The sequence below is a fragment of the Notolepis coatsorum genome (genome assembly GCF_963971535.1).
Source record: "Notolepis coatsorum genome assembly, chromosome: 4".
Classification (NCBI taxonomy): Eukaryota; Metazoa; Chordata; class Actinopteri; order Aulopiformes; family Paralepididae; genus Notolepis; species Notolepis coatsorum.
The window spans coordinates 115,875,901-115,903,651 of NC_140168.1; the positions used below are offsets into that span (position 1 = coordinate 115,875,901).

Here is a 27,751-nt window from a genome sequence, read left to right on the forward strand (position 1 = left end):
AGACAACATGGTGTTAGTTGTAGAGAAGAGACAACATGGTGTTAGTTGTAGAGACAACATGGTGTTAGTTGTAGAGACAACATGGTGTTAGTTGTAGAGAAGAGACAACATGGTGTTAGTTGTAGAGAAGAGACAACATGGTGTTAGTTGTAGAGAAGAGACAACATGGTGTTAGTTGTAGAGAAGAGACAACATGGTGTTAGTTGTAGAGAAGAGACAACATGGTGTTAGTTGTAGAGACAACATGGTGTTAGTTGTAGAGAAGAGACAACATGGTGTTAGTTGTAGAGGAAGACAACATGGTGTTAGTTGTAGAGAAGAGACAACATGGTGTTAGTTGTAGAGAAGACAACATGGTGTTAGTTGTAGAGAAGAGACAACATGGTGTTAGTTGTAGAGAAGAGACAACATGGTGTTAGTTGTAGAGACAACATGGTGTTAGTTGTAGAGAAGAGACAACATGGTGTTAGTTGTAGAGAAGAGACAACATGGTGTTAGTTGTAGAGAAGAGACAACATGGTGTTAGTTGTAGAGAAGAGACAACATGGTGTTAGTTGTAGAGAAGAGACAACATGGTGTTAGTTGTAGAGAGACAACATGGTGTTAGTTGTAGAGAAGAGACAACATGGTGTTAGTTGTAGAGAAGAGACAACATGGTGTTAGTTGTAGAGACAACATGGTGTTAGTTGTAGAGAAGAGACAACATGGTGTTAGTTGTAGAGAGACAACATGGTGTTAGTTGTAGAGAAGAGACAACATGGTGTTAGTTGTAGAGAAGACAACATGGTGTTAGTTGTAGAGAAGAGACAACATGGTGTTAGTTGTAGAGACAACATGGTGTTAGTTGTAGAGAAGAGACAACATGGTGTTAGTTGTAGAGAGACAACATGGTGTTAGTTGTAGAGAAGAGACAACATGGTGTTAGTTGTAGAGAAGAGACAACATGGTGTTAGTTGTAGAGACAACATGGTGGGTTAGTTGTAGAAAGAGACAACATGGTGTTAGTTGTAGAGAAGAGACAACATGGTGTTAGTTGTAGAAAGAGACAACATGGTGTTAGTTGTAGAGAAGAGACAACATGGTGTTAGTTGTAGAGACAACATGGTGTTAGTTGTAGAGAGAGACAACATGGTGTTAGTTGTAGAGAAGAGACAACATGGTGTTAGTTGTAGAGAAGAGACAACATGGTGTTAGTTGTAGAGAAGAGACAACATGGTGTTAGTTGTAGAGACAACATGGTGTTAGTTGTAGAGACAACATGGTGTTAGTTGTAGAGAAGAGACAACATGGTGTTAGTTGTAAGAAGAGACAACATGGTGTTAGTTGTAGAGACAACATGGTGTTAGTTGTAGAGAGAGACAACATGGTGTTAGTTGTAGAGAAGAGACAACATGGTGTTAGTTGTAGAGACAACATGGTGTTAGTTGTAGAGAAGAGACAACATGGTGTTAGTTGTAGAGAAGAGACAACATGGTGTTAGTTGTAGAGAAGAGACAACATGGTGTTAGTTGTAGAGACAACATGGTGTTAGTTGTAGAGAAGAGACAACATGGTGTTAGTTGTAGAGAAGAGACAACATGGTGTTAGTTGTAGAGAGACAACATGGTGTTAGTTGTAGAGAAGAGACAACATGGTGTTAGTTGTAGAGAAGAGACAACATGGTGTTAGTTGTAGAGAAGAGACAACATGGTGTTAGTTGTAGAGACAACATGGTGTTAGTTGTAGAGACAACATGGTGTTAGTTGTAGAGAAGAGACAACATGGTGTTAGTTGTAGAGACAACATGGTGTTAGTTGTAGAGAGACAACATGGTGTTAGTTGTAGAGAAGAGACAACATGGTGTTAGTTGTAGAGAAGAGACAACATGGTGTTAGTTGTAGAGAGAGACAACATGGTGTTAGTTGTAGAGAAGAGACAACATGGTGTTAGTTGTAGAGAAGAGACAACATGGTGTTAGTTGTAGAGAAGAGACAACATGGTGTTAGTTGTAGAGAAGAGACAACATGGTGTTAGTTGTAGAGAAGAGACAACATGGTGTTAGTTGTAGAGAGACAACATGGTGTTAGTTGTAGAGACAACATGGTGTTAGTTGTAGAAGAGACAACATGGTGTTAGTTGTAGAGAAGAGACAACATGGTGTTAGTTGTAGAGAAGAGACAACATGGTGTTAGTTGTAGAGACAACATGGTGTTAGTTGTAGAGAAGAGACAACATGGTGTTAGTTGTAGAGAAGAGACAACATGGTGTTAGTTGTAGAGAAGAGACAACATGGTGTTAGTTGTAGAGTAGAGACAACATGGTGTTAGTTGTAGAGACAACATGGTGTTAGTTGTAGAGACAACATGGTGTTGTAGGTTTGTAGAGACAACATGGTGTTAGTTGTAGAGACAACATGGTGTTAGTTGTAGAGACAACATGGTGTTAGTTGTAGAGAAGAGACAACATGGTGTTAGTTGTAGAGAAGAGACAACATGGTGTTAGTTGTAGAGACAACATGGTGTTAGTTGTAGAGACAACATGGTGTTAGTTGTAGAGAAGAGACAACATGGTGTTAGTTGTAGAGAAGAGACAACATGGTGTTAGTTGTAGAGACAACATGGTGTTAGTTGTAGAGAGACAACATGGTTAGTTGTAGAGAGACAACATGGTGTTAGTTGTAGAGACAACATGGTGTTAGTTGTAGAGACAACATGGTGTTAGTTGTAGAGACAACATGGTGTTAGTTGTAGAGACAACATGGTGTTAGTTGTAGAGAAGAGACAACATGGTGTTAGTTGTAGAGACAACATGGTGTTAGTTGTAGAGAAGAGACAACATGGTGTTAGTTGTAGAGAAGAGACAACATGGTGTTAGTTGTAGAGAAGAGACAACATGGTGTTAGTTGTAGAGACAACATGGTGTTAGTTGTAGAGACAACATGGTGTTAGTTGTAGAGAAGAGACAACATGGTGTTAGTTGTAGAGACAACATGGTGTTAGTTGTAGAGAGACAACATGGTGTTAGTTGTAGAGAAGAGACAACATGGTGTTAGTTGTAGAGAGACAACATGGTGTTAGTTGTAGAGAAGAGACAACATGGTGTTAGTTGTAGAGACAACATGGTGTTAGTTGTAGAGAAGAGACAACATGGTGTTAGTTGTAGAGAAGAGACAACATGGTGTTAGTTGTAGAGAAGAGACAACATGGTGTTAGTTGTAGAGAAGAGACAACATGGTGTTAGTTGTAGAGAGACAACATGGTGTTAGTTGTAGAGACAACATGGTGTTAGTTGTAGAGAAGAGACAACATGGTGTTAGTTGTAGAGAAGAGACAACATGGTGTTAGTTGTAGAGAAGAGACAACATGGTGTTAGTTGTAGAGAAGAGACAACATGGTGTTAGTTGTAGAGACAACATGGTGTTAGTTGTAGAGAAGAGACAACATGGTGTTAGTTGTAGAGACAACATGGTGTTAGTTGTAGAGAAGAGACAACATGGTGTTAGTTGTAGAGAAGAGACAACATGGTGTTAGTTGTAGAGAAGAGACAACATGGTGTTAGTTGTAGAGACAACATGGTGTTAGTTGTAGAGACAACATGGTGTTAGTTGTAGAGAAGAGACAACATGGTGTTAGTTGTAGAGAAGAGACAACATGGTGTTAGTTGTAGAGAAGAGACAACATGGTGTTAGTTGTAGAGAAGAGACAACATGGTGTTAGTTGTAGAGACAACATGGTGTTAGTTGTAGAGACAACATGGTGTTAGTTGTAGAGAAGAGACAACATGGTGTTAGTTGTAGAGAAGAGACAACATGGTGTTAGTTGTAGAGAAGAGACAACATGGTGTTAGTTGTAGAGAAGAGACAACATGGTGTTAGTTGTAGAGAAGAGACAACATGGTGTTAGTTGTAGAGAAGAGACAACATGGTGTTAGTTGTAGAGAAGAGACAACATGGTGTTAGTTGTAGAGTAGAGACAACATGGTGTTAGTTGTAGAGAAGAGACAACATGGTGTTAGTTGTAGAGACAACATGGTGTTAGTTGTAGAGAAGAGACAACATGGTGTTAGTTGTAGAGACAACATGGTGTTAGTTGTAGAGAAGAGACAACATGGTGTTAGTTGTAGAGAAGAGACAACATGGTGTTAGTTGTAGAGACAACATGGTGTTAGTTGTAGAGAAGAGACAACATGGTGTTAGTTGTAGAGAAGAGACAACATGGTGTTAGTTGTAGAGACAACATGGTGTTAGTTGTAGAGAAGAGACAACATGGTGTTAGTTGTAGAGAAGAGACAACATGGTGTTAGTTGTAGAGACAACATGGTGTTAGTTGTAGAGAAGAGACAACATGGTGTTAGTTGTAGAGAAGAGACAACATGGTGTTAGTTGTAGAGAAGAGACAACATGGTGTTAGTTGTAGAGACAACATGGTGTTAGTTGTAGAGACAACATGGTGTTAGTTGTAGAGAAGAGACAACATGGTGTTAGTTGTAGAGAAGAGACAACATGGTGTTAGTTGTAGAGACAACATGGTGTTAGTTGTAGAGAAGAGACAACATGGTGTTAGTTGTAGAGAAGAGACAACATGGTGTTAGTTGTAGAGACAACATGGTGTTAGTTGTAGAGAAGAGACAACATGGTGTTAGTTGTAGAGAAGAGACAACATGGTGTTAGTTGTAGAGACAACATGGTGTTAGTTGTAGAGAAGAGACAACATGGTGTTAGTTGTAGAGAAGAGACAACATGGTGTTAGTTGTAGAGAAGAGACAACATGGTGTTAGTTGTAGAGACAACATGGTGTTAGTTGTAGAGACAACATGGTGTTAGTTGTAGAGACAACATGGTGTTAGTTGTAGAGAAGAGACAACATGGTGTTAGTTGTAGAGACAACATGGTGTTAGTTGTAGAGACAACATGGTGTTAGTTGTAGAGAAGAGACAACATGGTGTTAGTTGTAGAGTAGAGACAACATGGTGTTAGTTGTAGAGTAGAGACAACATGGTGTTAGTTGTAGAGTAGAGACAACATGGTGTTAGTTGTAGAGAAGAGACAACATGGTGTTAGTTGTAGAGAAGAGACAACATGGTGTTAGTTGTAGAGAAGAGACAACATGGTGTTAGTTGTAGAGACAACATGGTGTTAGTTGTAGAGACAACATGGTGTTAGTTGTAGAGACAACATGGTGTTAGTTGTAGAGAAGAGACAACATGGTGTTAGTTGTAGAGAAGAGACAACATGGTGTTAGTTGTAGAGAAGAGACAACATGGTGTTAGTTGTAGAGACAACATGGTGTTAGTTGTAGAGAAGAGACAACATGGTGTTAGTTGTAGAGAAGAGACAACATGGTGTTAGTTGTAGAGACAACATGGTGTTAGTTGTAGAGACAACATGGTGTTAGTTGTAGAGACAACATGGTGTTAGTTGTAGAGACAACATGGTGTTAGTTGTAGAGACAACATGGTGTTAGTTGTAGAGACAACATGGTGTTAGTTGTAGAGACAACATGGTGTTAGTTGTAGAGAAGAGACAACATGGTGTTAGTTGTAGAGAAGAGACAACATGGCGTTAGTTGTAGAGACAACATGGTGTTAGTTGTAGAGACAACATGGTGTTAGTTGTAGAGAAGAGACAACATGGTGTTAGTTGTAGAGAAGAGACAACATGGTGTTAGTTGTAGAGACAACATGGTGTTAGTTGTAGAGAAGAGACAACATGGTGTTAGTTGTAGAGACAACATGGTGTTAGTTGTAGAGAAGAGACAACATGGTGTTAGTTGTAGAGACAACATGGTGTTAGTTGTAGAGACAACATGGTGTTAGTTGTAGAGACAACATAGTTGTAGAGACAACATGGTGTTAGTTGTAGAGAAGAGACAACATGGTGTTAGTTGTAGAGACAACATGGTGTTAGTTGTAGAGAAGAGACAACATGGTGTTAGTTGTAGAGAAGAGACAACATGGTGTTAGTTGTAGAGAAGAGACAACATGGTGTTAGTTGTAGAGACAACATGGTGTTAGTTGTAGAGACAACATGGTGTTAGTTGTAGAGAAGAGACAACATGGTGTTAGTTGTAGAGAAGAGACAACATGGTGTTAGTTGTAGAGACAACATGGTGTTAGTTGTAGAGACAACATGGTGTTAGTTGTAGAGAAGAGACAACATGGTGTTAGTTGTAGAGAAGAGACAACATGGTGTTAGTTGTAGAGAAGAGACAACATGGTGTTAGTTGTAGAGAAGAGACAACATGGTGTTAGTTGTAGAGACAACGTGGTGTTAGTTGTAGAGACAACATGGTGTTAGTTGTAGAGAAGAGACAACATGGTGTTAGTTGTAGAGACAACATGGTGTTAGTTGTAGAGAAGAGACAACATGGTGTTAGTTGTAGAGAAGAGACAACATGGTGTTAGTTGTAGAGAAGAGACAACATGGTGTTAGTTGTAGAGAAGAGACAACATGGTGTTAGTTGTAGAGAAGAGACAACATGGTGTTAGTTGTAGAGAAGAGACAACATGGTGTTAGTTGTAGAGACAACATGGTGTTAGTTGTAGAGAAGAGACAACATGGTGTTAGTTGTAGAGAAGAGACAACATGGTGTTAGTTGTAGAGAAGAGACAACATGGTGTTGGTTGTAGAGAAGAGACAACATGGTGTTAGTTGTAGAGACAACATGGTGTTAGTTGTAGAGACAACATGGTGTTAGTTGTAGAGACAACATGGTGTTAGTTGTAGAGACAACATGGTGTTAGTTGTAGAGAAGAGACAACATGGTGTTAGTTGTAGAGACAACATGGTGTTAGTTGTAGAGAAGAGACAACATGGTGTTAGTTGTAGAGAAGAGACAACATGGTGTTAGTTGTAGAGTAGAGACAACATGGTGTTAGTTGTAGAGAAGAGACAACATGATGTTAGTTGTAGAGAAGAGACAACATGGTGTTAGTTGTAGAGAAGAGACAACATGGTGTTAGTTGTAGAGACAACATGGTGTTAGTTGTAGAGACAACATGGTGTTAGTTGTAGAGAAGAGACAACATGGTGTTAGTTGTAGAGAAGAGACAACATGGTGTTAGTTGTAGAGACAACATGGTGTTAGTTGTAGAGACAACATGGTGTTAGTTGTAGAGACAACATGGTGTTAGTTGTAGAGAAGAGACAACATGGTGTTAGTTGTAGAGACAACATGGTGTTAGTTGTAGAGACAACATGGTGTTAGTTGTAGAGAAGAGACAACATGGTGTTAGTTGTAGAGAAGAGACAACATGGTGTTAGTTGTAGAGAAGAGACAACATGGTGTTAGTTGTAGAGACAACATGGTGTTAGTTGTAGAGAAGAGACAACATGGTGTTAGTTGTAGAGACAACATGGTGTTAGTTGTAGAGAAGAGACAACATGGTGTTAGTTGTAGAGAAGAGACAACATGGTGTTAGTTGTAGAGAAGAGACAACATGGTGTTAGTTGTAGAGAAGAGACAACATGGTGTTAGTTGTAGAGACAACATGGTGTTAGTTGTAGAGACAACATGGTGTTAGTTGTAGAGACAACATGGTGTTAGTTGTAGAGAAGAGACAACATGGTGTTAGTTGTAGAGAAGAGACAACATGGTGTTAGTTGTAGAGAAGAGACAACATGGTGTCTATAGTCTATATCAGACCTGGGCATTGTACGGCCCGCGGTACAAAGCAGTCGCGGCAAGCCGAAAACGGTCGAAAGTGTGGTTATTTGAAGTTTGGATTTCTTTTTTCACAACTGAGGTAGGTAGATTACATTTTTGGAGACTAAAGTACAGAAAAAGGGTACCGTTGGGTACCGGTATCGATTCACAGGTACCGGTACCGTATCTGTTCAAATGTGAACGGTACCCATCCCTACTGAACACACAACTGCAGGGCAAGGGCATTTTTTCTCATGAAATGCATAGCCATTAGGGGTGTAACGGTACGCGGATACGTACTGTACCGCGTCAATGTGGTCCTCCGGTACAGTACGGGCTGTGCACCGTACGATTGCAACGGTATGGTCAACCTTTTTTTGCAGAACTTAAATCCCCCCGGCCCCACGTAATTTATCAACAACACTGCGGTCTGCTGTGAGCATTATAAAACAAACGTGTGTGTAACCGACCGTGAATTAAAGTGTCAATGCTGTTTGTCATTTTAACAGCAGATACTTTCTTAAATGCCATCCTCCCGAGAGAGGGGTGTTGACGGGGAGCTCTGATGGGTTCGCTTGCTGGTGTTATTAGCATTAGCTGAAGAGCTAACCGAAAAGCTAGTTTTAGCTTTAACATTACCTTGGCTAAAGTTGGGGCTATTCATAATCCAGCAATAATGGCTGCAGACCTGCAAGCAAAGTACAGCAAGTTGGCACAGGAGTATTCCAAGGTAAATCACTTTTTCACCAGTAACGTTATATTGTCTTGTTTCCATCTAACGTTAGCTCATGCTAACTTAGCTCACGCTAACGTGGTGACAGATCGACCTCTCGCACACAATTAATGACATGTTGCGGACAGCCATATCGGTGACAATGTTTAGCTTTTAGTGCCAAATGATAAGAGTCTGAGGCGGAGTCTCAAAAGAGAATGTTGAATATTTATTGTGCAAAAATCACAACAGATCCTCTGCTACTTCACCGGAGCCAGCATTGTAGACTGAGTAGGGTATATCTGCAGAGCCACTGGGTAGCGAGTGCAAAGTGACTGAGTGGATCATTGGAGTAGGGTATATCTGCAGTGCTGCAGCCCCATAATACAGTATCATTAATCAATCACCTGTTGTTGAATAAATACCATTACTTTCTAGTTATTACAAAAAAAAACAGTATATATAAAACAGTAGCTGTATATATATATATATATATAAAAAAGTATAATTTATATAATATTTTTTTTAATTTTTTTTTAATGTAAGCACTGGTATCGCCGCCCCCCCCCCCCCCCCCCCCCCCCCCCCACTGTACCGAAAAAATACCGAACCGTGACTTCAAAACCGAGGTACGTACCGAACCGTGGATTTTGTGTACCGTTACACCCCTAATAGCCATGTGAAAGCCTTCATGACAAAGTTGCAATTAATTTCAAGGCAACTAGGCAGCAACAATCTCAAACACATGAAAACCCTGAAAGAAGTCAAACCATCAGCTGATCACCGGCACAGGTACTCATCCATGTTGGGAGCACTGCATGATGAATTTTCAAGGCGTTTTCAAGATTTCAAAAAGGTTGAGGATGAAATGCAGCTGGTTTCCTCTCCCTTTACCTGCAGTGTTGATAGTGCACCCACTGATGTTCAGCTTGAACTCATTGACCTGCAGTCTGATTCACTACTGAAAGAGCACTTTAAGTCAGCATCACTGCTAGAGTTCTACTCTGCTCTCAAGGAGGATAACTTTCCAAACATGAGGAGACATGCTCAGAAGATGTTGGTTCTCTTTGGATCCACCTATATGTGAACAGACATTCTCAGTCATGACGTTTACCAAGTCCAGGTACAGATCCTCTCTCACTGATGAACATCTGGCAGCTGTGCTTCGCATCTCCACCTCAGACATGCAACCTGACTTTGATGGACTTGTTAAAGCTCAACAGAGACTGGATTTATCACACTGAATGAAAAAAAAAAAAAAAAAGAGCTGAAGAACACTAAAATGTGGAAATATAACAAGTGAAATGGGACACTTGATCTTTTTTTTTGCACAGTTCTGAAAACATTAAATGTTTAATATAGGCATGTAAAGTAAAAAAGGCTACTGGGACACTTTTCTTTACACAGTTCAGTGACATGTCTTGTTTATTTTGGCTATAAGATGATGTGATGTCTTTAGAAAGCTAAGAAAATCCTTGTTTCAATAGTATATGAAACTCAAAATAATAACTTTATTTGTATAGCACTTTTTCATACATGCCCTTTGTTATTAATGTTTCACATTTTGTTTATCATTTTGGAAATAAATTCTATTTGAATAAATGATATTTTTGAAAGCTAACCTCATCTTTTAATTTCCAAATAATAACATACACTCTTACCAGGGGTCAAAACAATGCCATTTACTGCTTTTTATATAGAAATAAAATGTATATTATGCATAATTGAGTTTGGAATTTTGGCCCGGCCCTCCAACATATTTTCAGTTGCTCATTCGGCCCCCCGGGAAAAATAATTGCCCACCCCTGGTCTATATGTTCATCATCTAGTCATTAGAAACAGGACTGCCTCTTCCTCATCCTCCTATTGACTTACTATTGACCATTTCCCTTTCTGTCTCTCTCTCTCTATGTCGGTCTGTCTCTCTCTCTCTCTATGTCTGTCTGTTTCTCTCTGTCTCTCTCTGTCTCTCTCTCTCTGTCTGTCTGATTCTCTCTCTGTCTCTCTCTTAGGGCTGGGCGATAAAACGATAACTATCGCGATAAATTATTTCCTCGAAATAAACATGAAACGTGGTCGCAAAGTTTCGATATATCGATTTTCCAAGCTTGGATATGAGCACACGCACTAACAACCAATCAGTGAAGGAGATGGCCGACAGCGGAAGGAGACCCGGAATCTAGGACTCCAGTAGTCAACAGGCTGGCTAGGATAATTAGCTTGCACGGCGCTATTTTATAGTTTACCTGCCGAGTTGGTGTGTGTTTTGAATTCTGAGGGTAACTGTTATAGTAGTGTGGGGTATACGGTGCACGTCGTTTCAATGTATTGGGGCGGAACAGAGTATTATATGGTCATATTTAGTACATTGTCATGGAATACACCGCTTGAAAACGAGGCTGGCTAGGATAATTAGCTTGCATGGCGCTATTTTACAGTTTACCTGCCGAGTTGGTGTGTGTTTTGAATTCTGAGGGTAACTGTTATAGTAGTGTGGGGTATACGGTGGACGTCGTTGCAATGTATTGGGGCGGAACAGAGTATTTTAGGGTCATATTTAGTACATTGTCATGAGATACTCCGCTTGCTCTGGCTAACTGCTAACGTGCGCGGACTGATGACGACATCAACTCGACTCTCGAGACATTCGCAGCAGCAAAACAAGTCTATTAATAGCCCGTCCATCGGCGCCGGGCATAAAAAGTTAATTAAACTTCTCTCGGTCTGTCTGTCTGTGTCTCTCTCTCTGTTTCTCTCTCTATCTGTCTGTCTGTCTGTTTCTCTCTCTCTCTGTCTGTCTGTTTCTCTCTCTCTCTCTCTATGTCTCTCTCTCTGTCTGTCTGTCTCTGTCTGTCTGTCTCTCTCTCTCTCTCTCTCTGTCTGTTTCAATTCAATTCAAATGGGCTTTATTGACATGGGAAACATACGTTTACATTGCCAAAGCCAAACAAAACAAAACAATCAAACAGAGAAAACAAAAGAAATCAGTACATTACAGACGGAATTTGTTGTACAGTCTTTATGGTGGTTGCATTCCGCTGGATGTCCTTTTCTTGTCACAGCAGCTCACAAATCTTGCTGCTGTGTTTGCACATGCTTGTATTTCTCCCAGTAGGTATGGGAGTTTTGAGTTATTGTCCATGTTTTCAAAGTCTCTTTGGGTGTTTGCAATTTGTGGGAAGTATATGTCTCTGATGTCTTGGTATAGTGGGCAGGTTGGTAAGAAGTGGAGCTCGGTTTCCACCTCATCTTGTGTGCAGCTTGGGAGCCAGGTCTGCCTATGGCGGCCTTTCTCAATGGCTAGTCTGTGCTCGCTGAGTCTGTATGATGATCTTCTTAGTTTTGGGTCAGTCACAGTGCTCAGGTATTCTGCCACTGTGTACTCTCTGTTTAGGGCCAAATAGCATTTCAATTTGCTCTGTTTTTGGGTTGTTTCTTTCCAATGTGTCAGATAGTTTTCTTTTTGTTTTCTTATAATTTGATTTAGTCCAGTGTGGTTTCTGTCTGGTGGCTCTGCTTGTGTTTGTGAGCAGAGTCCCAGAACCATCTGGCTGAGTGGGCATCTATCGAGGGTCTCTCTGTGGGTGAGGGCTATGTTATGGAGTGTGTCTGGGTCGCTTTCTTTTAGGTGGTTGTGGAATTTGAATGCTCTTTTTTGAATTTTGATGATTAGTGGGTATCTTCCTAGTTCTGCTCTGCATGCATTATTTGGCGTTTTTTCCGTTGGGTGCGGAGAATGGATTTGCAAAATTCTGCATGCAGAGTCTCAATTGGGTGTTTGTCCCATTTGGTGAAGTCTTGGTTTGCAAGTGGGCCCCAGACTTCACAACCATATAGGGAAATCGGTTCTATGACTGAGTCTAATATTTTGAGCCAGATTTTGATTGGAATGTCTAACTTGATGTTCCTTTTTATGGCATAAAAAGCCCTTCTTGCTTTGTCTCTCAGGTCGTTCACAGCTTGATTAAAGTTCCCTGTAGCACTGATGTTTAGGCCGAGATATGTGTAGTTTTTTTGTGTGTTCTAGGGAAATTGTGTCTAGGAGGATTTTTTTTATTTTTTGTTGTAGGCTGGGCCTTTTTTGGAATATCATAATTTTAGTTTTGTTTAGGTTTACTGTCAGTGCCCATGTCTGGGAGAATTTGTGCAGAAGGTCAAGGTGCTGCTGTAGCCCTTCTTTTGTTGGGGACAGCAGCACCAGGTCATCTGCAAACAGTAGGCATTTGACTTCTGTGTTTGCTAGGGGGATGCCAGGTGCTGCAGTTTGTTCCAATGTTTTTGCCAGTCCATTTATGTATATGTTGAAGAGGGTTGGACTCAAACTGCACCCCTGTCTAACCCCACGGCGTTGAGGGAAGAAGTCTGTCTGTTTTCCCTCAATCCTCACAGCACATGTGTTGTTGGTGTACATTGACTTTATGATGTCGTATGTTTTCCCTCCAATGCCACTTGGAGGGACTGTTTCTCTCTCTCTGTCTGTCTCTCTCCCTCTCTATGTCTCTCTCCCTCTCTATGTCTCTCTCTCTCTCTATGTCTCTCTCTCTCTCTATGTCTCTCTCTCTCTCTCTCTCTCCATACAACTGCTTAACTCCAACTCCTCCTAAATTCACCCCCTGATGTTTGTTTCCTTTGGTCTAGGTTACATTGAACTGTTATCTATAGTTTTTCGTACTGTACTGTTTCTGTCATGTATTTGTTCTAGGTGGTGTTTTCTGTACTGTACTGTTCCATTTGTCTTTTTATGTTTTTGTGGTGTATTGTTGCAGCTACCACCTGCACCGTGCTTGAATTCCACCGGCCTGGCTGTGTGGCATTAAAAGGAACTTGAACTTGAACTCTCTCTTTAGTCCCATCAGACTTCAGGGCGTCTTCTCTTCCTCCTCCAGAACTCCGTAAAGAGGGTCCACTGAACGGTAAGTCTGACCAGCTGTTGGCTGTCCCGGTGGCTTGTATCCTTTCGGCAAGCAACAAGCCCTTCCGCGTTGCTCTGATTGGCCGAGCGCGCGCATGAGCCGCGACAAGCCCCTCAGCCAGGCAGGAATACTAAGCTCCGCTTAATGCAATTTATACAAATGGAAGTATTGATTTTGCCGTAACGAATCATTAAAAAAATATACCGTTAACTGGAATATGTTGTTTCTTTACACATATGTTGGATTATGTTATTGGTTTGTTATGACAAACCAATAAAAAATCGCGAATTAACCGGTGGCTACAACAACACACAGTAACTACATGCATCATTGTTTACAATGAACGGTGGGGCTAATCGAAAGGACTGGACACGGACGCGTTAAACGGCAATCAATTAATTTAATATAACAGTCCGGTTCTGTGTTTGTTTGTGTCTGTAGATTGTTGGTGAACAACTAACTTTAGGTTAGTTTAACTTGTCCGTGTCCAGTCCTTTCGATTAGCCCCACCGTTCATTGTAAACAATGATGCATGTAGTTACTGTGTGTTGTTGTAGCCACCGGTTAATTCGCGATTTTTTATTGGTTTGTCATGACAAACCAATTACATAATCCAACATATGTGTAAAGAAACAACATATTCCAGTTAACGGTATATTTCTTTAATGATTCGTTACGGCGAAATCAATACTTCCATTTGTATAAATTGCGTTAAGCGGAGCTTAGTATTCCTGCCTGGCTGCGGAGCTTGTCGCGGCTCATGCGCGCGCTCAGCCAATCAGCAGGAAGGGCTTGTTGCTTGCCAAAAGGATACAAGCGTCCCGGTGTTGTGTATGACAAGCAGCAGTGTTTTAACTCGCTTATATAGTTAAGTATTTCAACACACTGATAGCCAATGCAGAGACTTGAGAACTGGTGTAATATGTTCAGCTGTCTTAGTAGTAGTAGTTTATTTGCCACGAATAAAGTACAGGTACATTACAGTGAAATGCTTGGTTCATACACATACAGCATACATTATAGTAATATTCCACAATTATTACATTTGGAGTAATAATGGCACACACATAAATTCTAGGGCTGTCAGTTTATCGCGTTAATTAGATTAATTAATTACACAGCAAATTATCGCGTTATGAAAATTAACTCAAAATTAATTACAAAAAATAAATAAAAAATTATAATTTTTTTTTATCTTATTCATTCCATATGAACGTATAATACACATTTACAGACTTTTTTTTATATGGTCCATTTCCATGTTCTTGGTATCTGATTCTAGGGACATATATGGATCTCAGGGAATGTATTCCCAGTGTCAGAAATACTGTCTGTTACTAGGCTTGAGTAAATTGTAATGAACCAAATGAGAATATCAATTAAATGTTTTTTTTATCTTTGACTGTGAATAACACCATGCCTGAAATCTAAGCAAATTAATAGATGGAAGATGATTAAACAGAAGGTTTTGTAGATACAGTACTGAATTCTGCCATCCGGACACATGCAATTTGAAATATGATTATAGAATATAAAATATCAGGCATAAAATGGTTATGCGATTAAAATGCGATTAATTTGAACAATTAATTACAAATCCTCTAATTAATTAGAAAGAAAATTAATCGCCTGACGGCACTAATAAATTCACAACAACATGCACATTTGTTGATACATGCTGGACTAGTCTTGAGACAGGCGTATGTGTATCACCGCTGCCATGATAGGCGCGGAACACGCAGGGGTGGGGGGAGGGCGAGACATCATCAGCATCCTGGTGCCCCCCCAGCCACAGTGTATCTCCGCTGCCATGTAGGCGCGGAACGCCTGCGAGTAGGGGGGGGGGCGGGGGGGGGACAGCCTCATTCTGCTTTCTCGACAGCTGTAAAAGTCTTATCAGCTCTGTGGGTTATGTCCTTCGTGGGTCGTCTCTCCGGAATTTGTTTTGGCTGGTAGGCATTCTCAGAAAGAGAAGAATGCCTTCTGAGTAAAATGCCACGTCGACAGAGCCCAAATCTTCTGATAGCCATCCACAAGCTTCTTACAGCATAGCCAACCACACACTGCAAGTGCTCCAAAGCCGAGTAGCATGAATGCGATAATCCAGATGTCTTCCGCGTCTTCAATTTCTAGGGTAATATGCATGAACTCCGCCACGCGCCCCAACTGTCAATGTTGTAGCCCGATTGAAATGTCCCAAGTGGGCAGAGAGGGTCAGCCTCATTCTGCTTTCTTGACGAAAATATGCGATCCACTACTGAAAGTGACCAGCTGATTAGATCCACATCGAGTTGGTTTGAGTAGAGTCCGACAAACGGTACAGAGCACGGATAGCAGATAGAAGAGGGGGAGAGGAGCGGAGGACGAAGCGACTGTTCTCGAGGAGAGGGAGGGGTGTCACTTAGTCTTTGTTAGAACTCTAGAAGCAGCAGCGTTCTGAATGAGCTGTAGCTAAGTGCTTTTACCTGTACTACTGTACCACCATCACACCTTGTTCTCTCTGGGTCGCAGCTCCTGTGTCGAGGAAGGCCCCCCGCCGGCCCTGGTCCCCAGCGGAGAAGGAGGCCGTGTGGCGACAGCTGGGCTTCTACATCTTCGTACAGACGGTCCCGGGGAAAGAACTCTGCATGAAGTGTCTGGAGCTCGAACCTGCGCTCCGAAACCGGCACTGGAAAGACATCAAGAACCAAGTCCACAACCAGATAGAGACCCAGAAGAAACACATCTTCTACAACCAGGTGGACAGAACCATGGCCCAAGACCCACAAGGAGACAGAACCATGGCCCAAGACCCACAAGGAGACAGAACCATGGCCCAAGACCCACAAGGAGACAGGACCATGGCCCAAGACCCACAAGGAGATGGAGACATCAGCCACGACTCCCAGTTGGACAGACCTATGGCCCAGGACTCTCATATTGACAGAGGGATGGGGGAGGGACTCCAGATTGACAGAGGAATGGGGGAGGAGCCTCAGATACACAGGGAGATGAGAGAAGGGACTGGTCCTCTGCCAGAGAACAGCCCAGTAAACAGAGTCATGTCCCAGAACACACAACCCGATAGGGATTTGGGCGAAAGCTGCCGAATTGACAGAAGTTTGGCCAGGGGGAATCCTGGTGAAGGGCCCCAGGTTGGGAGACATTTGGTTGAGGGGTCCCAGGCCATGACCACAGCCGGGCCCCAGGCCATGACCACAGCCGGTCCCCAGGCCATGACCACAGCTGGTCCCCAGGCTAACAGACATTTTAACAAAGACACCCACTTGGAGGCACATTTAGCTGAAAGACTCCAAACAAACAGACATCTTGCTGAGAACTCCCAAATAGATAACCGTATGACCAGGGACCCTCACATGGACACACATTTAGCTGAGGGACATCAGTCAAACAGACATTTAGCTGAGGGACACCAGTCAAACAGACATTTAGCTGAGGGACACCAGTCAAACAGACATTTAGCTGAGGGACACCAGTCAAACAGACATTTAGCAGAGGGACATCAGTCAAACAGACATTTAGATGAGGGACATCAGTCAAACAGACATTTAGCTGAGGGACATCAGTCAAACAGACATTTAGATGAGGGACATCAGTCAAACAGACATTTAGCTGAGGGACACCAGTCAAACAGACATTTAGATGAGGGACATCAGTCAAACAGACATTTAGCTGAGGGACACCAGTCAAACAGACATTTAGCTGAGGGACACCAGTCAAACAGACATTTGTCTAGAGACCCTCAAATAGATCGTCTGTTGTCTCACGTTCCACAGCCTAGTCATTACACCCACCCTCACTACTGAATGGTCTGCTAGCTACCGCAACATAATGCTAACTGCTCAATTAGTACAGGGTTAATTTAGCTAACTAGTCAGTTAGCTAACTGTTCAATTGCCTAGTAGGTCAATTAGTGCAGGGGTTAGTTAATTAACTGGTAAATGTCCTTGTTGGTCAATTAGTACAGGAGTCAATTAGCTAACAGGTAAATTAGTACAAGGGTCAGTTAGCTAACTGTTCAATTGGCTAGTAGGTAAATTAGTACAGGGGTCAGTTAGCTAACTGGTTAATTAGGTAAATGTAAAGTTGCTAATTAATCTGGAGACCCTCTTGATGGACCTGTTTGGCCTCTGGGGGCCGCCTGTTGAGGAGCAGGGACTTACCGAACCTCCCCTAACCTAACCTCCCCTAACCTAACCTCCCCTAACAGTGACTTACCAGATTTAATTGAGAGGACATGGAATATTTGGACGTGAAAGGTCCAGTCAGCAATCTGTTGTTCCTCTGCTGTAAACCAAACCTTAACCTAATGTAACCTACCCTAACATAACATAACCTCCCCTAACCCTAACCTCCCCTAACCCTAACCTCACCTAACCCTAACCTAACCTCCCCTAACCCTACCCTAACCTAACCCTAGCCTCACCCAACCTCACCTAACTTCACCTCACCTAACCTAATCTAACCTCACCTAACCTAACCCTAGCCTAACCTAACCCTAGCCTCACCTAACCTAACCCTAGCCTCACCTAACCTAATCTAACCTCACCTAACCTAACCCTAGCCTAACCTAACCCTAGCCTAACCTAACCCTCACCTAACCCTAGCCTCACCTAACCCTAACCTCACCTAACCTAATCTAACCTCACCTAACCTAACCCTAGCCTAACCCTAGCCTCACCTAACCTCACCCTAACCTCACCTAACCTAACCCTAGCCTCACCTAACCTCACCCTAACCTAATCTCCCCTAACCCTAACCTAACCCTAGCCTCACCTAACCTCACCCTAACCTAACCTAACCCTAACCTCACCCTAACCTCCCCTAACCTAACCTAACCCTAGCCTCACCTAACCTCACCCTAACCTCACCTAACCTAACCCTAGCCTCACCTAACCTCACCCTAACCTCCCCTAACCTAACCTAGCCTAACCCTAACCTCACCTAACCTAACTAACCCTAACCTAGCCTAACCCTGAGTTCTTATACAAGGACCGACAGGAGGCAACACATAAATTAATTCTGAGTCTGATAATACATTCTGTTCATGTTGGTAATGTTTGTAAACATTGTTTAAAAAAAGAAAAAGAGAAAAATTCTATATATATATTTTAGTTTAGAGTTCTGATGTATTATGTTTTGTTTTTGTGTAGCAGCAGAATGATTTCTTACGCCATCATATCACCTTGCCTTATGTTTTCTCCCGACACGATGCCTCACTACATGAAAAGCAACAATGATACTTCTAGATAGTGTCCCTGTATTTATTGATGATTAATATTCATATAAATATGTTTGATTGATACCGTCTTGGTAAATCATATTTACAGGGCCCTGACAGTCCACCTCATGGATGATACATCAGGTATTTCCTGCCAAGCCATCTGTTCGGTCAAAGAGCCTTCCAAATGTTCAGATAATACCCACCTAACGTGAAACTGGCTGCTATGGTAATTGGTGTGTTTACCAGGTCATCAGTTGGCCATTACCCTGAGGACAGTAATATTTCAGTCCTGCCCTAGGACTGCCCACCTCAGAGGCCCTCAGAGACCTATCTGATAAGATTTAGTCCAGAGACCCATCTGATAAGATTTAGTCCAGAGACCTATCTGATAAGATTTAGTCCAGAGACCTATCTGATAAGATTTAGTCCAGAGACCTATCTGATAAGATTTAGTCCAGAGACCTATCTGATAAGATTTAGTCCAGAGACCTATCTGATAAGATTTAGTCCAGAGACCTATCTGATAAGATTTAGTCCAGAGACATATCTGATAAGATTTAGTCCAGAGACCCATCTGATAAGATTTGGTCCCAGAGACATATCTGATAAGATTTGGTCCCAGAGACCCATCTGATAAGATTTGGTCCCAGAGACCTATCTGATAAGATTTGGTCCCAGATACCTATCTGATAAGATTTGGTCCCAGAGACCCATCTGATAAGATTTGGTCCCAGAGACCCATCTGATAAGATTTGGTCCCAGAGACCTATAGGCCTCAGGCCATGTCCAGACGAAGACGATTTTGGGTGTATCCGTCAAAGTATTTTATCGTATGCACCTTTCGTCCACACGGAACCGCGTTCTGGGAGCCTGAATACGCTATTTTCTGAGAACGGGTCCCAGAGCGGACAAATCTGAAGATGCGATAAATAAATAAATCAACGCCAACCTTGCGTTCCCGTCTTTACAAGCCTATACGCATCTGAACCGTTGACGCGATAGCCCACCTCTCCCTTAATCAGCATGCGCAAACCCAGCCAACAAAAAATAAACATGATACATATGTCTTATATGTCCAGATATGTCCTGGCTAGAAGTGTTTATTAAACCAGGAGGCTACTGTGATGAAATACACGATAAGATACTAGCTAGAGATTAGCGTCACATAGCGGGTCTGAAAACCCAAATAAGCTAGCTAAGTAGCCAAGCACATAGACTGTTCCATAGCATACGCCTTCAGTTGATCATGACAAATCCTCTCTTACCTTGAAAATTAAAAAGCCTCCATAATTTAGTAAATAGTATTCCCATGGCTGGTGTTGAGATTTACGATGCCAGCTTGTGAAAATTCGTTGTAGCCAGCCAGCTACCATTGATGCTATTCAATGCTATCAACATTAGCTAAATAGCTATACCAACGATAGCTAGCAAGCTAACTAAATAGCTTTGTTTGTCTGGACTATCATACTAGCTAACATACCCAACTAACGTTAACGTTAATGCCCTTCAGAATTTATTAACATAGCTACAACACACAGTAACGTTAATACAAGTACATGCATCATTGTTTACAATGAACGGCTGGAGCTAGTCGAAAAGGACTGGACACAGGGACAAGTTAAACATCAATTAGTGATGCACCGATGTGAAAATTGTGGCCGATACCGATAACCGATATTAATATTGCTGTTCTGGCCGATACCGATATTTACCGATGTCGATATCTCTGTATAGAAAACACTTTTTTATGATAATCAAATAAAGAGCTATTTTCCAAAACGCATAATTTTTTTTACTTTTGTAACTTATTTTCAGAAATGACTGATATTTTGAAACTATTTAAGGCCAAAACATGTAAAAAGAAAAAGAAAAGAAAAAATTTTTTTTTTTTTTTTTTTTTAAATATCGGCCCTATCTTGATATCGGACCGATACCAATGTGTAAAAAAACTGCCATATCGGCCGATATTATATCGGCGGCCGATATATCGTGCATCACTAACATCAATCAATTAATTTAATACAACAGGTACCTACGACCGCACCATATTATATACGGCTTTGACACGCTCTCTCTCTCCAGCCGATTAAAATCAGCAGCTTTTCCTCATCATCGATTGCCTGTAGCTGCATTTTGCGCATGTGAGCCGCAGTGTCTCTCTCCTCTCCTTTGGAAACTAGCATTAGCTCAAAAGCACAGAACCGGGTGACACAAGTTGTTCCGCTAGCGACAACAATGATAACACTTCCGGTCGGGGGGTTTCAAAATAAAAGAGCACCGTCTAAAACAGGAAAGACTTTTATTTTATACATTTGTGGCACGCACTTATTTCTTGAGACTATTTCGTTTTTACGGAAAACTTTTTTGAAATAAACGAAAAAGATCGGATCCGTCTTCGTCTGGACAAGGCCTCAGAGACCTATCTGATAAGATTTGACCCAATTAGTTGTTAGATGTGATTTAGTCCAGAAGTCCATTGCTATCTATATTGTAGGTGGGGAGATAACAGTGGAGAGAGTGGAACCTAAGATCACACTAGTGGAGACATTGAAATAATAGTGAAATATAACTGAGGACCCTGTAATGCTCTCACAGGCCCTTGGGGTTCCCTGGACCACGTGTTGAGAAACTGTCTGTACTGTAATATGTGCATGTTGAAGAAAAACATTCAGTATTTATAAAGAGAATAAAGCATTTTGTATTGAAATAAAAGTGTCTGGTGTAATTTGGTTTTAGTCTGGGTGGCGGGAGTTAACCTGTCTGGTCACGAGATAACAGTGCTTCTACCACCTAGTCGCCATATGCAGGTATTATATCTTCCTGGCAGCAGCAGAAAACACTGCTCACAAAGGCACGCAAGATAACGAGCTTGTACTACCACCTACTGGCTAGATGCAGGTATTACATCGTCCTGGCAGTGGAAGAAAACACTGCTCACAAAGGCACACAAGATAAAGAGGAATATACAAACTAAAGTACAACCTAGGTACAATCTAAGTACAGGAAGTAAAAATTTGTAAACAGTGAGGTACAATGCAGAAAATGAGGTACAAAAGTTTAAGGTAAGGTGCAAATGAGGTGTGAATAGTGCAAATCTCACCTCTCTGCCACCACTGTAAGTCTATGGAGATGTTCCCCTTCTTTGCAGGGCTATAACTTTTTAAATTGTATTGCTAAATTGACATTACTATGGCCCATTCAACGTCAAGTATCTCGTTTAGGATGTAGCAACGTTCTACTTTTTCATTCACATATTCATACAAAAATACGGTCTAAAGTATAAATATGTTTTTATCGTTTTCTGCAGCATTCTGCAGAACGTGAGTTATAGCCATAAATACATATTATATTAGATCAGGGGTCAGCAACCTTTTTGACATGGAGTGCCTGTTTGAAATATAGCTGTAACTAGTGTGCCTCAACAATATTCCATGCATCGTAAATTTTTTTTCTCATAATCAGGTATTTTTAATGAAAATGTTTATATTATTACATCATTATTGTTATTATTAACAATATTATTATGATGGTTGTATCGACCCTAAATCTGAGTTGGGGGGGGGAATGCAATGCAGACAAACAGCTGCATACAGTGCGACCATTTCACTAACATTTGCCCATTCATTTTTGGACACATCACACACCATCGGTGTGTGTACTGTACGTGTGCTGTCATAGCTCCACCTACAGGCCTAATGGAGAACACCATGAGAACACCAGGATGTGAATGTGAGGTATATTGTGTAAATAAGTTTTGATTGATCGCAAGACTACACCGTAAAAAAAATAATAATAATAAGTTACCAGAACTTAAAAATATTGAGTTCAGTTACTGTGCATTAAGGTTTTCAGTTTTCAATCCATAATAAATTAACAGGTAAATAAGTACACAACCACATTATTTCAACCTAATAAAACTATGTTTATTGTCATTGTTTTAAGAACACAAGTTGACTTGGTAATACTCACATTTTGATGTGCAATGTTCAATGAAATAGAAAAATAAATAATAAAATGTGTTGATTAATCCCACTGGTCACAATGGTGACCGTAATAATGTTTTTGTTATAAGGCTCTGCAAAAGGTTCCGGTTTAGCTATAGAATGGAGTAAGTCGCATGTGACACAGCTGCTCACCCGTTTTTTTTTTTTCGTTTTAAAAACATATTTATATACCACCAATGCGTTTAAAACTTGACACATATCAACTGAGATTATCAACTAACTATATTGACTGAAAGATTCGAGATGCCATTAACAAGGAAAGATAAAACGATTGCAAAACCAAGCGCAGAGGACCCGCCTATGGCCGCGGGATACGTACGCAAAATAGCAGAGGATATTGACGAGATGGCATCCCCCTCAACCCCTATAAACACCTCCGCAGACACAATATATCATCCGGGAAATGAAAAAAATGGAGAAGACAATAACCGAAAAAGTAGATGCTATCAAAGAATCTATCGAATGCAAAATAGAAGCGCTAAGGGTGGATGCCGACGCACATATTAAGCGCATTGGAAACTGGTTTGGAAGAACACCAACAAAATGTCAGTCGGATCTACAAAGACGTAGCTGATATCAACGATAAACTAACGGCTGAGATGAAGGGAAACTACAACAAACTCAAGACGGAGCTCAACGATATAACGGTTGAGCTTAAGCGAATCAATGAAGGACAAAAAGCTAAAATATTCTAGATGGAATATCAAAGTCGCAAGTTGAATATTTGTATAGTCGGACTGGACGAGTCGGTGAGCTGCACACATCCTGAAGCGTCTGCGACAGAATTACAGAAAATCCTGGGACCAACAATCCTTCCTACGGTACCTGAGGTGGCGCAGTGTTACAGATTGGGGACCCGATCCAACGACAATAACGTCAGACCCAGAGTGATAATGGTTGTCCTCAGGGACGTGCACAGGACTTTAGAAAGGCAGGTGCCCGATATCATAAAAGGGGTTAATACAAGTCTATCATGGTACATTCAGTTTCACCGATAGATGCCAACAGCTGCGGGAGGGAGGGAGGGAGGGAGGGAGGGAGGGAGGGAGAGAGGGAGAGAGAGAGGGAGAGAGGGAGAGAGAGAGAGAGAGAGAGACCGCATTAATTAACTACCTTGTTTAGTTGAAACGTGGTCCAGGTCAGGACTTGATGAAGTATTATGTCCACTGTCACAGACTGTTGTCTTGATGTATATCCACTGTCCTCCAGACTGCATCCAGCCAAATAGCTTATTGTTAGCACTGTAGCTTTGTTGTTGTCAAACAACACAGGACATTCACGAAGTCAAAAACTAATAGAGCTTGCCGATTGGTGCTAAGAACAGCAGGGCGGGTGCAAGCCGTGTGACGTAATTGGCAGACTCGACTGTCAATCAAAATGATTCTGTTTTCCGTCAGAATGAATGAATGAGAACTTTATTAACAGATTGCAGAATGGGTACAATACAGTACAGGAGGATGAAGACCAGAAAAAGACTTTTGGATTTTTTACATAAGGGTCCTCCATTTTCAATTCATCAAAACATTTAGAGACATACAAATATAACGCCCAGCCCTAGCACCAAGTATGAAATGTAATTTTCACCACTAGATGTCACCAAAACTACATAATGTCCATTTAATAACACAATATGTAGCCTGCCTGCAATTAAGCCCATGTACAATTTTAAATACATGTAGGCCTAACAATAAACAAAGTAGCCATAGATAGCTTAGCTGTGTATTCTGTAGCTGTGAGTGATATACAAGTATGTTTGTTTTCTTGGTTATCTTTTGTGTCACCTGTTTCCAAAATGAGCTTATTCAGATTTATCATAATAATGAGGGTTAGGAATTGGAAGACATGCAATTCAGCTGCAATTTTAAAAGAGAAACAAAACACTGGCTTTTTTTTAAAGCTTTTTATTGTTGAATAAAATAACATTGAACAGTGAAACATTGAAGATGGAAAAGAAAATACTGAGAAAATGTCTTTTTTAAGTTTGTAAATACAATTATTATTATTGCTTGCTTGTTTCCTGTATTGCTAGCTTGTGTCCTCTCTTTCTGTACCTTCTTCCTCCCTTACAGCAGCAACCTTCTGGGGGCCATGTCCCTGTAGATGTCAATCACCTCGTTGTGATTGATGGGGATGTCTTTCTCGATAGCAAGGAGGAGGAGATCAGAGAGCCTCTCTTCTGTGCATAGACTTCTGAGTGTTGATTTGACCAGTTTGAGCTTGGAGAAGGACCTCTCCACTGTTGCTGTGGACACTGGAATGGTGGCATATGTTCTTATCATTTCCACCAGTGTTGGAAAGATGTCATGTCCGCTGTTGTCTCTGAGAGTTGTTAGCATCCCCTTTACTGTGAGTGTTTTTGGGAAAGAAGCGTGGAAAACCCTGAGCTCTGTTTTCAGCTTCTCCTCTTCTCCTCCATAGAATGCACACAGAGTGTGAACAGCCTCAGCAGAGTCAGGACCCATGGCATCTTTACCTGCCAGTTGCTGGCCTTCGTCAAACTGTGGAGTGCATTTAGGATCTTGTTCGACTGTGTCTCCCCATCCCCCCTAAACCTCCTGTGTAGTTCCTGAGAGAGGACATCAAGGAATGGGTAGAAGAGCTTGACTCTGTAGTAGTCTTCCACTGTTGTGAAGGCGTGACTCTCTGTGGCTGCTGTGGAGCTTTGTTTGTACCTGGCAGGCCCCTTTCTCTGTCTTTGTTGTCCTGGGGGGACTATGGGGATGCTGATTCCAGCAGCTTCTGCCTTCTCTGTGGCACTCTTGTACAGTTTGGCAAACTGTTTTTCTGTCCTCAGGTTGGTCAGGGTATCCACCACTCCAGAAACAACGTGATAAGCCGTCGACAAGTCAATACCTTGATTCTGGAGTGCATCGGAAGCATGTGCAGTGACCTGAAAAATTGGCGTGGCAATCTCCAGGCAAAGGAAGAACTCGAAGTCAACGGCTTTAATGTACATCTTTGCATCCCCAGCAGAAGTATCTGGAGGCTCTTGGTCGGTGATATCAGTGAGGGCCTTCACCACAGCATCCATCACTTTGTTGAGGGCCTTCAGGGCTCTCTCCCTGCATGCCCAGCGTGTGTCTGAGAGCTTCTGAAGTTGAATCACACGTTCTCCAGGGTGCAGGTCCTCTTGGCATTTTATAAATGCTGTATGTCGTTTTGTGGAGGAAGTGAAGAACACATAGAGCTTCTCCACAAGGTTGAAGAAGGTGATAAAGTGCAGGCTTGATTTTGCACTTTCAACAAGCACTAGATTAAGGCAGTGGGCGTGGCAATGAACATACAGAGCCATGGCATTGTGCTGCAGTATTCTACTTTGCAGTCCTTTGTACTGCCCACTCATGTTGGCTGCGCCGTCGTAGCCTTGACCACGCATGTTTTCTATTTCTAGGTCATTGCTCTGTAACAAGTCCAGGACTGTTTTCTCCATCTCCTCACCTGTTGTTCTGGACACGTTACAGACCTGGAGGAAGCGCTCCTTGACATCCATTTCAAACACATAACGAACAACAAAGGATACCTGCTCACAGTGAGACACATCAGTTGTTTCATCTACAAGTATTGAGTAGATGTTTGCCTCCTTCATCTCTTTCCCTATCTCTCTTCTAGTGAATGTGGCCAGGGCCTTTATGAGATCATTTTGTGTCCTGTTTGAGAGTAAAGAAACCCAACTCTTCTTCTTTCCAGCTTTCTTCTCTTTGACACGATCTAAATGTAGCTTCAGTACACTGTCGTATTGGCTGAACATTTTCACAAGTTCAAGGAAGTTGCCCTGGTTTGAGCTTTCAGCAGACTCATCATCACCCCTGAGAGCCTTTCCCTGTCGTGCAAGATATGAAATGATGTCAATCAATCTGGTCAAAGTTTCTCTGTTCTTTTGTTTCTCTCGCTCTCTTATCGCTTTGCCTTGAACATCTGACACATCAAAAGCTGCTTGACAAGCACTCTTTTTGTATGTGTTCCATCGCACCATGCTTGTTAGGTGGGCCTCTGAGTTTGCATGCTCTTGTATAGATTCAAGCCCTTTTTCCAACTGTTTAATCCAGCCACTCTCCAAGCAGACTTGCTGTACTTCTCTCCAAGGAAAAGCCGACAGCTGAAGCAGTACATTGTGTCCTTGTCTGGTGAATACTCTAACCAGGGCCTGGTAGTATACCAATTTCTTTGAAATGAACGTCCATATCTGTTTTTGGGACATCTAAGTACAGGTTGACTTGGTCCTCTATCAACACACATTTGTACATAACTGGCATTACATTTGAGATCAAAAGCTTGTTGGTGGGCAGGATCTGTAGGATACTTTAACAGTGCAATTTTCGATAGGACCTCTTCTTCTACATTACTTGTAGCTCCCTCAACTTCACCCTCATCTATGTCTTCTTTTATAGTATCATCCGTTTCCCTTCCTGTGGCCTCTTTCTCCTCAACATTTATGGGGATTTCTAAGGCTTCTGTGTCAGGAGCATCCTCTCTCTCAGGTCCTCCTACAGCCTCTTCCTCTCTCTCAGGTTCTTCTACAGCTTCCTTCTTCCTCCTTTTTCTCCCAGGTGGGCCTGGGAGAGAGGAGGAGGATGTAGAAGGACTTGGCCCAAATCCTTCTACATCTTCCTCCTCTCTTTCAGTTCTTCTACATCCTCCTCCTCTCTCTCAGGTTCCTCTACAGCCTCATCCACTCTCTTCTCAGGTGTTGGTTTTAGCCAGGCATTCATAGACCTGCTACCCTTAGCTGCTTCCTGGCGCTCTTTCTCCTTCATTTTCTGATATCTTTCTTTTTTGGCATATTTCTGCAGGCATAATTAACACAAATCCAGTTTAATTACAGATGGTAATATTTTAAACTCAGAATGTACAGCTGCTGAAATAAACATTTTACCAATTAATAATTTATTGCATTATTATAATAATACATTATTATTGTTATTATTATTGAGAGAGAGAGAGAGAGAGAGAGAGAGAGAGAGAGAGAGAGAGAGAGAGAGAGAGAGAGAGAGAGAGAGAGAGAGAGAGGAGAGAGAGAGAGAGAGAGAGAGAGAGAGAGAGAGAGAGAGAGAGAGAGAGAGAGAGAGAGAGAGAGAGAGAGAGAGAGAGAGAGAGAGAGAGAGAGAGAGAGAGAGAGAGAGAGAGAGAGAGAGAGAGAGAGAGAGAGAGAGAGAGAGAGAGAGAGAGAGAGAGAGAGAGAGAGAGAGAGAGAGAGAGAGAGAGAGAGAGAGAGAGAGAGAGAGAGAGAGAGAGAGAGAGAGAGAGAGAGAGAGAGAGAGAGAGAGAGAGAGAGAGAG

The 27,751-nt window shown here is 41.7% G+C and overlaps 1 protein-coding gene across 1 annotated transcript in view; it reads left to right on the forward strand.

Moving 5' to 3' along the window:
- Positions 1-21,165, forward strand: part of LOC311226662 (uncharacterized protein) — a 107,050-nt gene extending 85,885 nt beyond the window's left edge. Inside the window, exons 7-8 of the mRNA XM_084312078.1 lie at positions 13,182-13,247; positions 15,759-21,165. Coding sequence (XP_084168204.1) covers positions 13,182-13,247; positions 15,759-17,053 — 1,361 coding nt within the window. The 3' untranslated portion in view covers positions 17,054-21,165. The remainder of the gene's footprint in view (positions 1-13,181; positions 13,248-15,758) is intronic.
- The last annotated feature ends 6,586 nt before the right edge of the window (positions 21,166-27,751 follow it).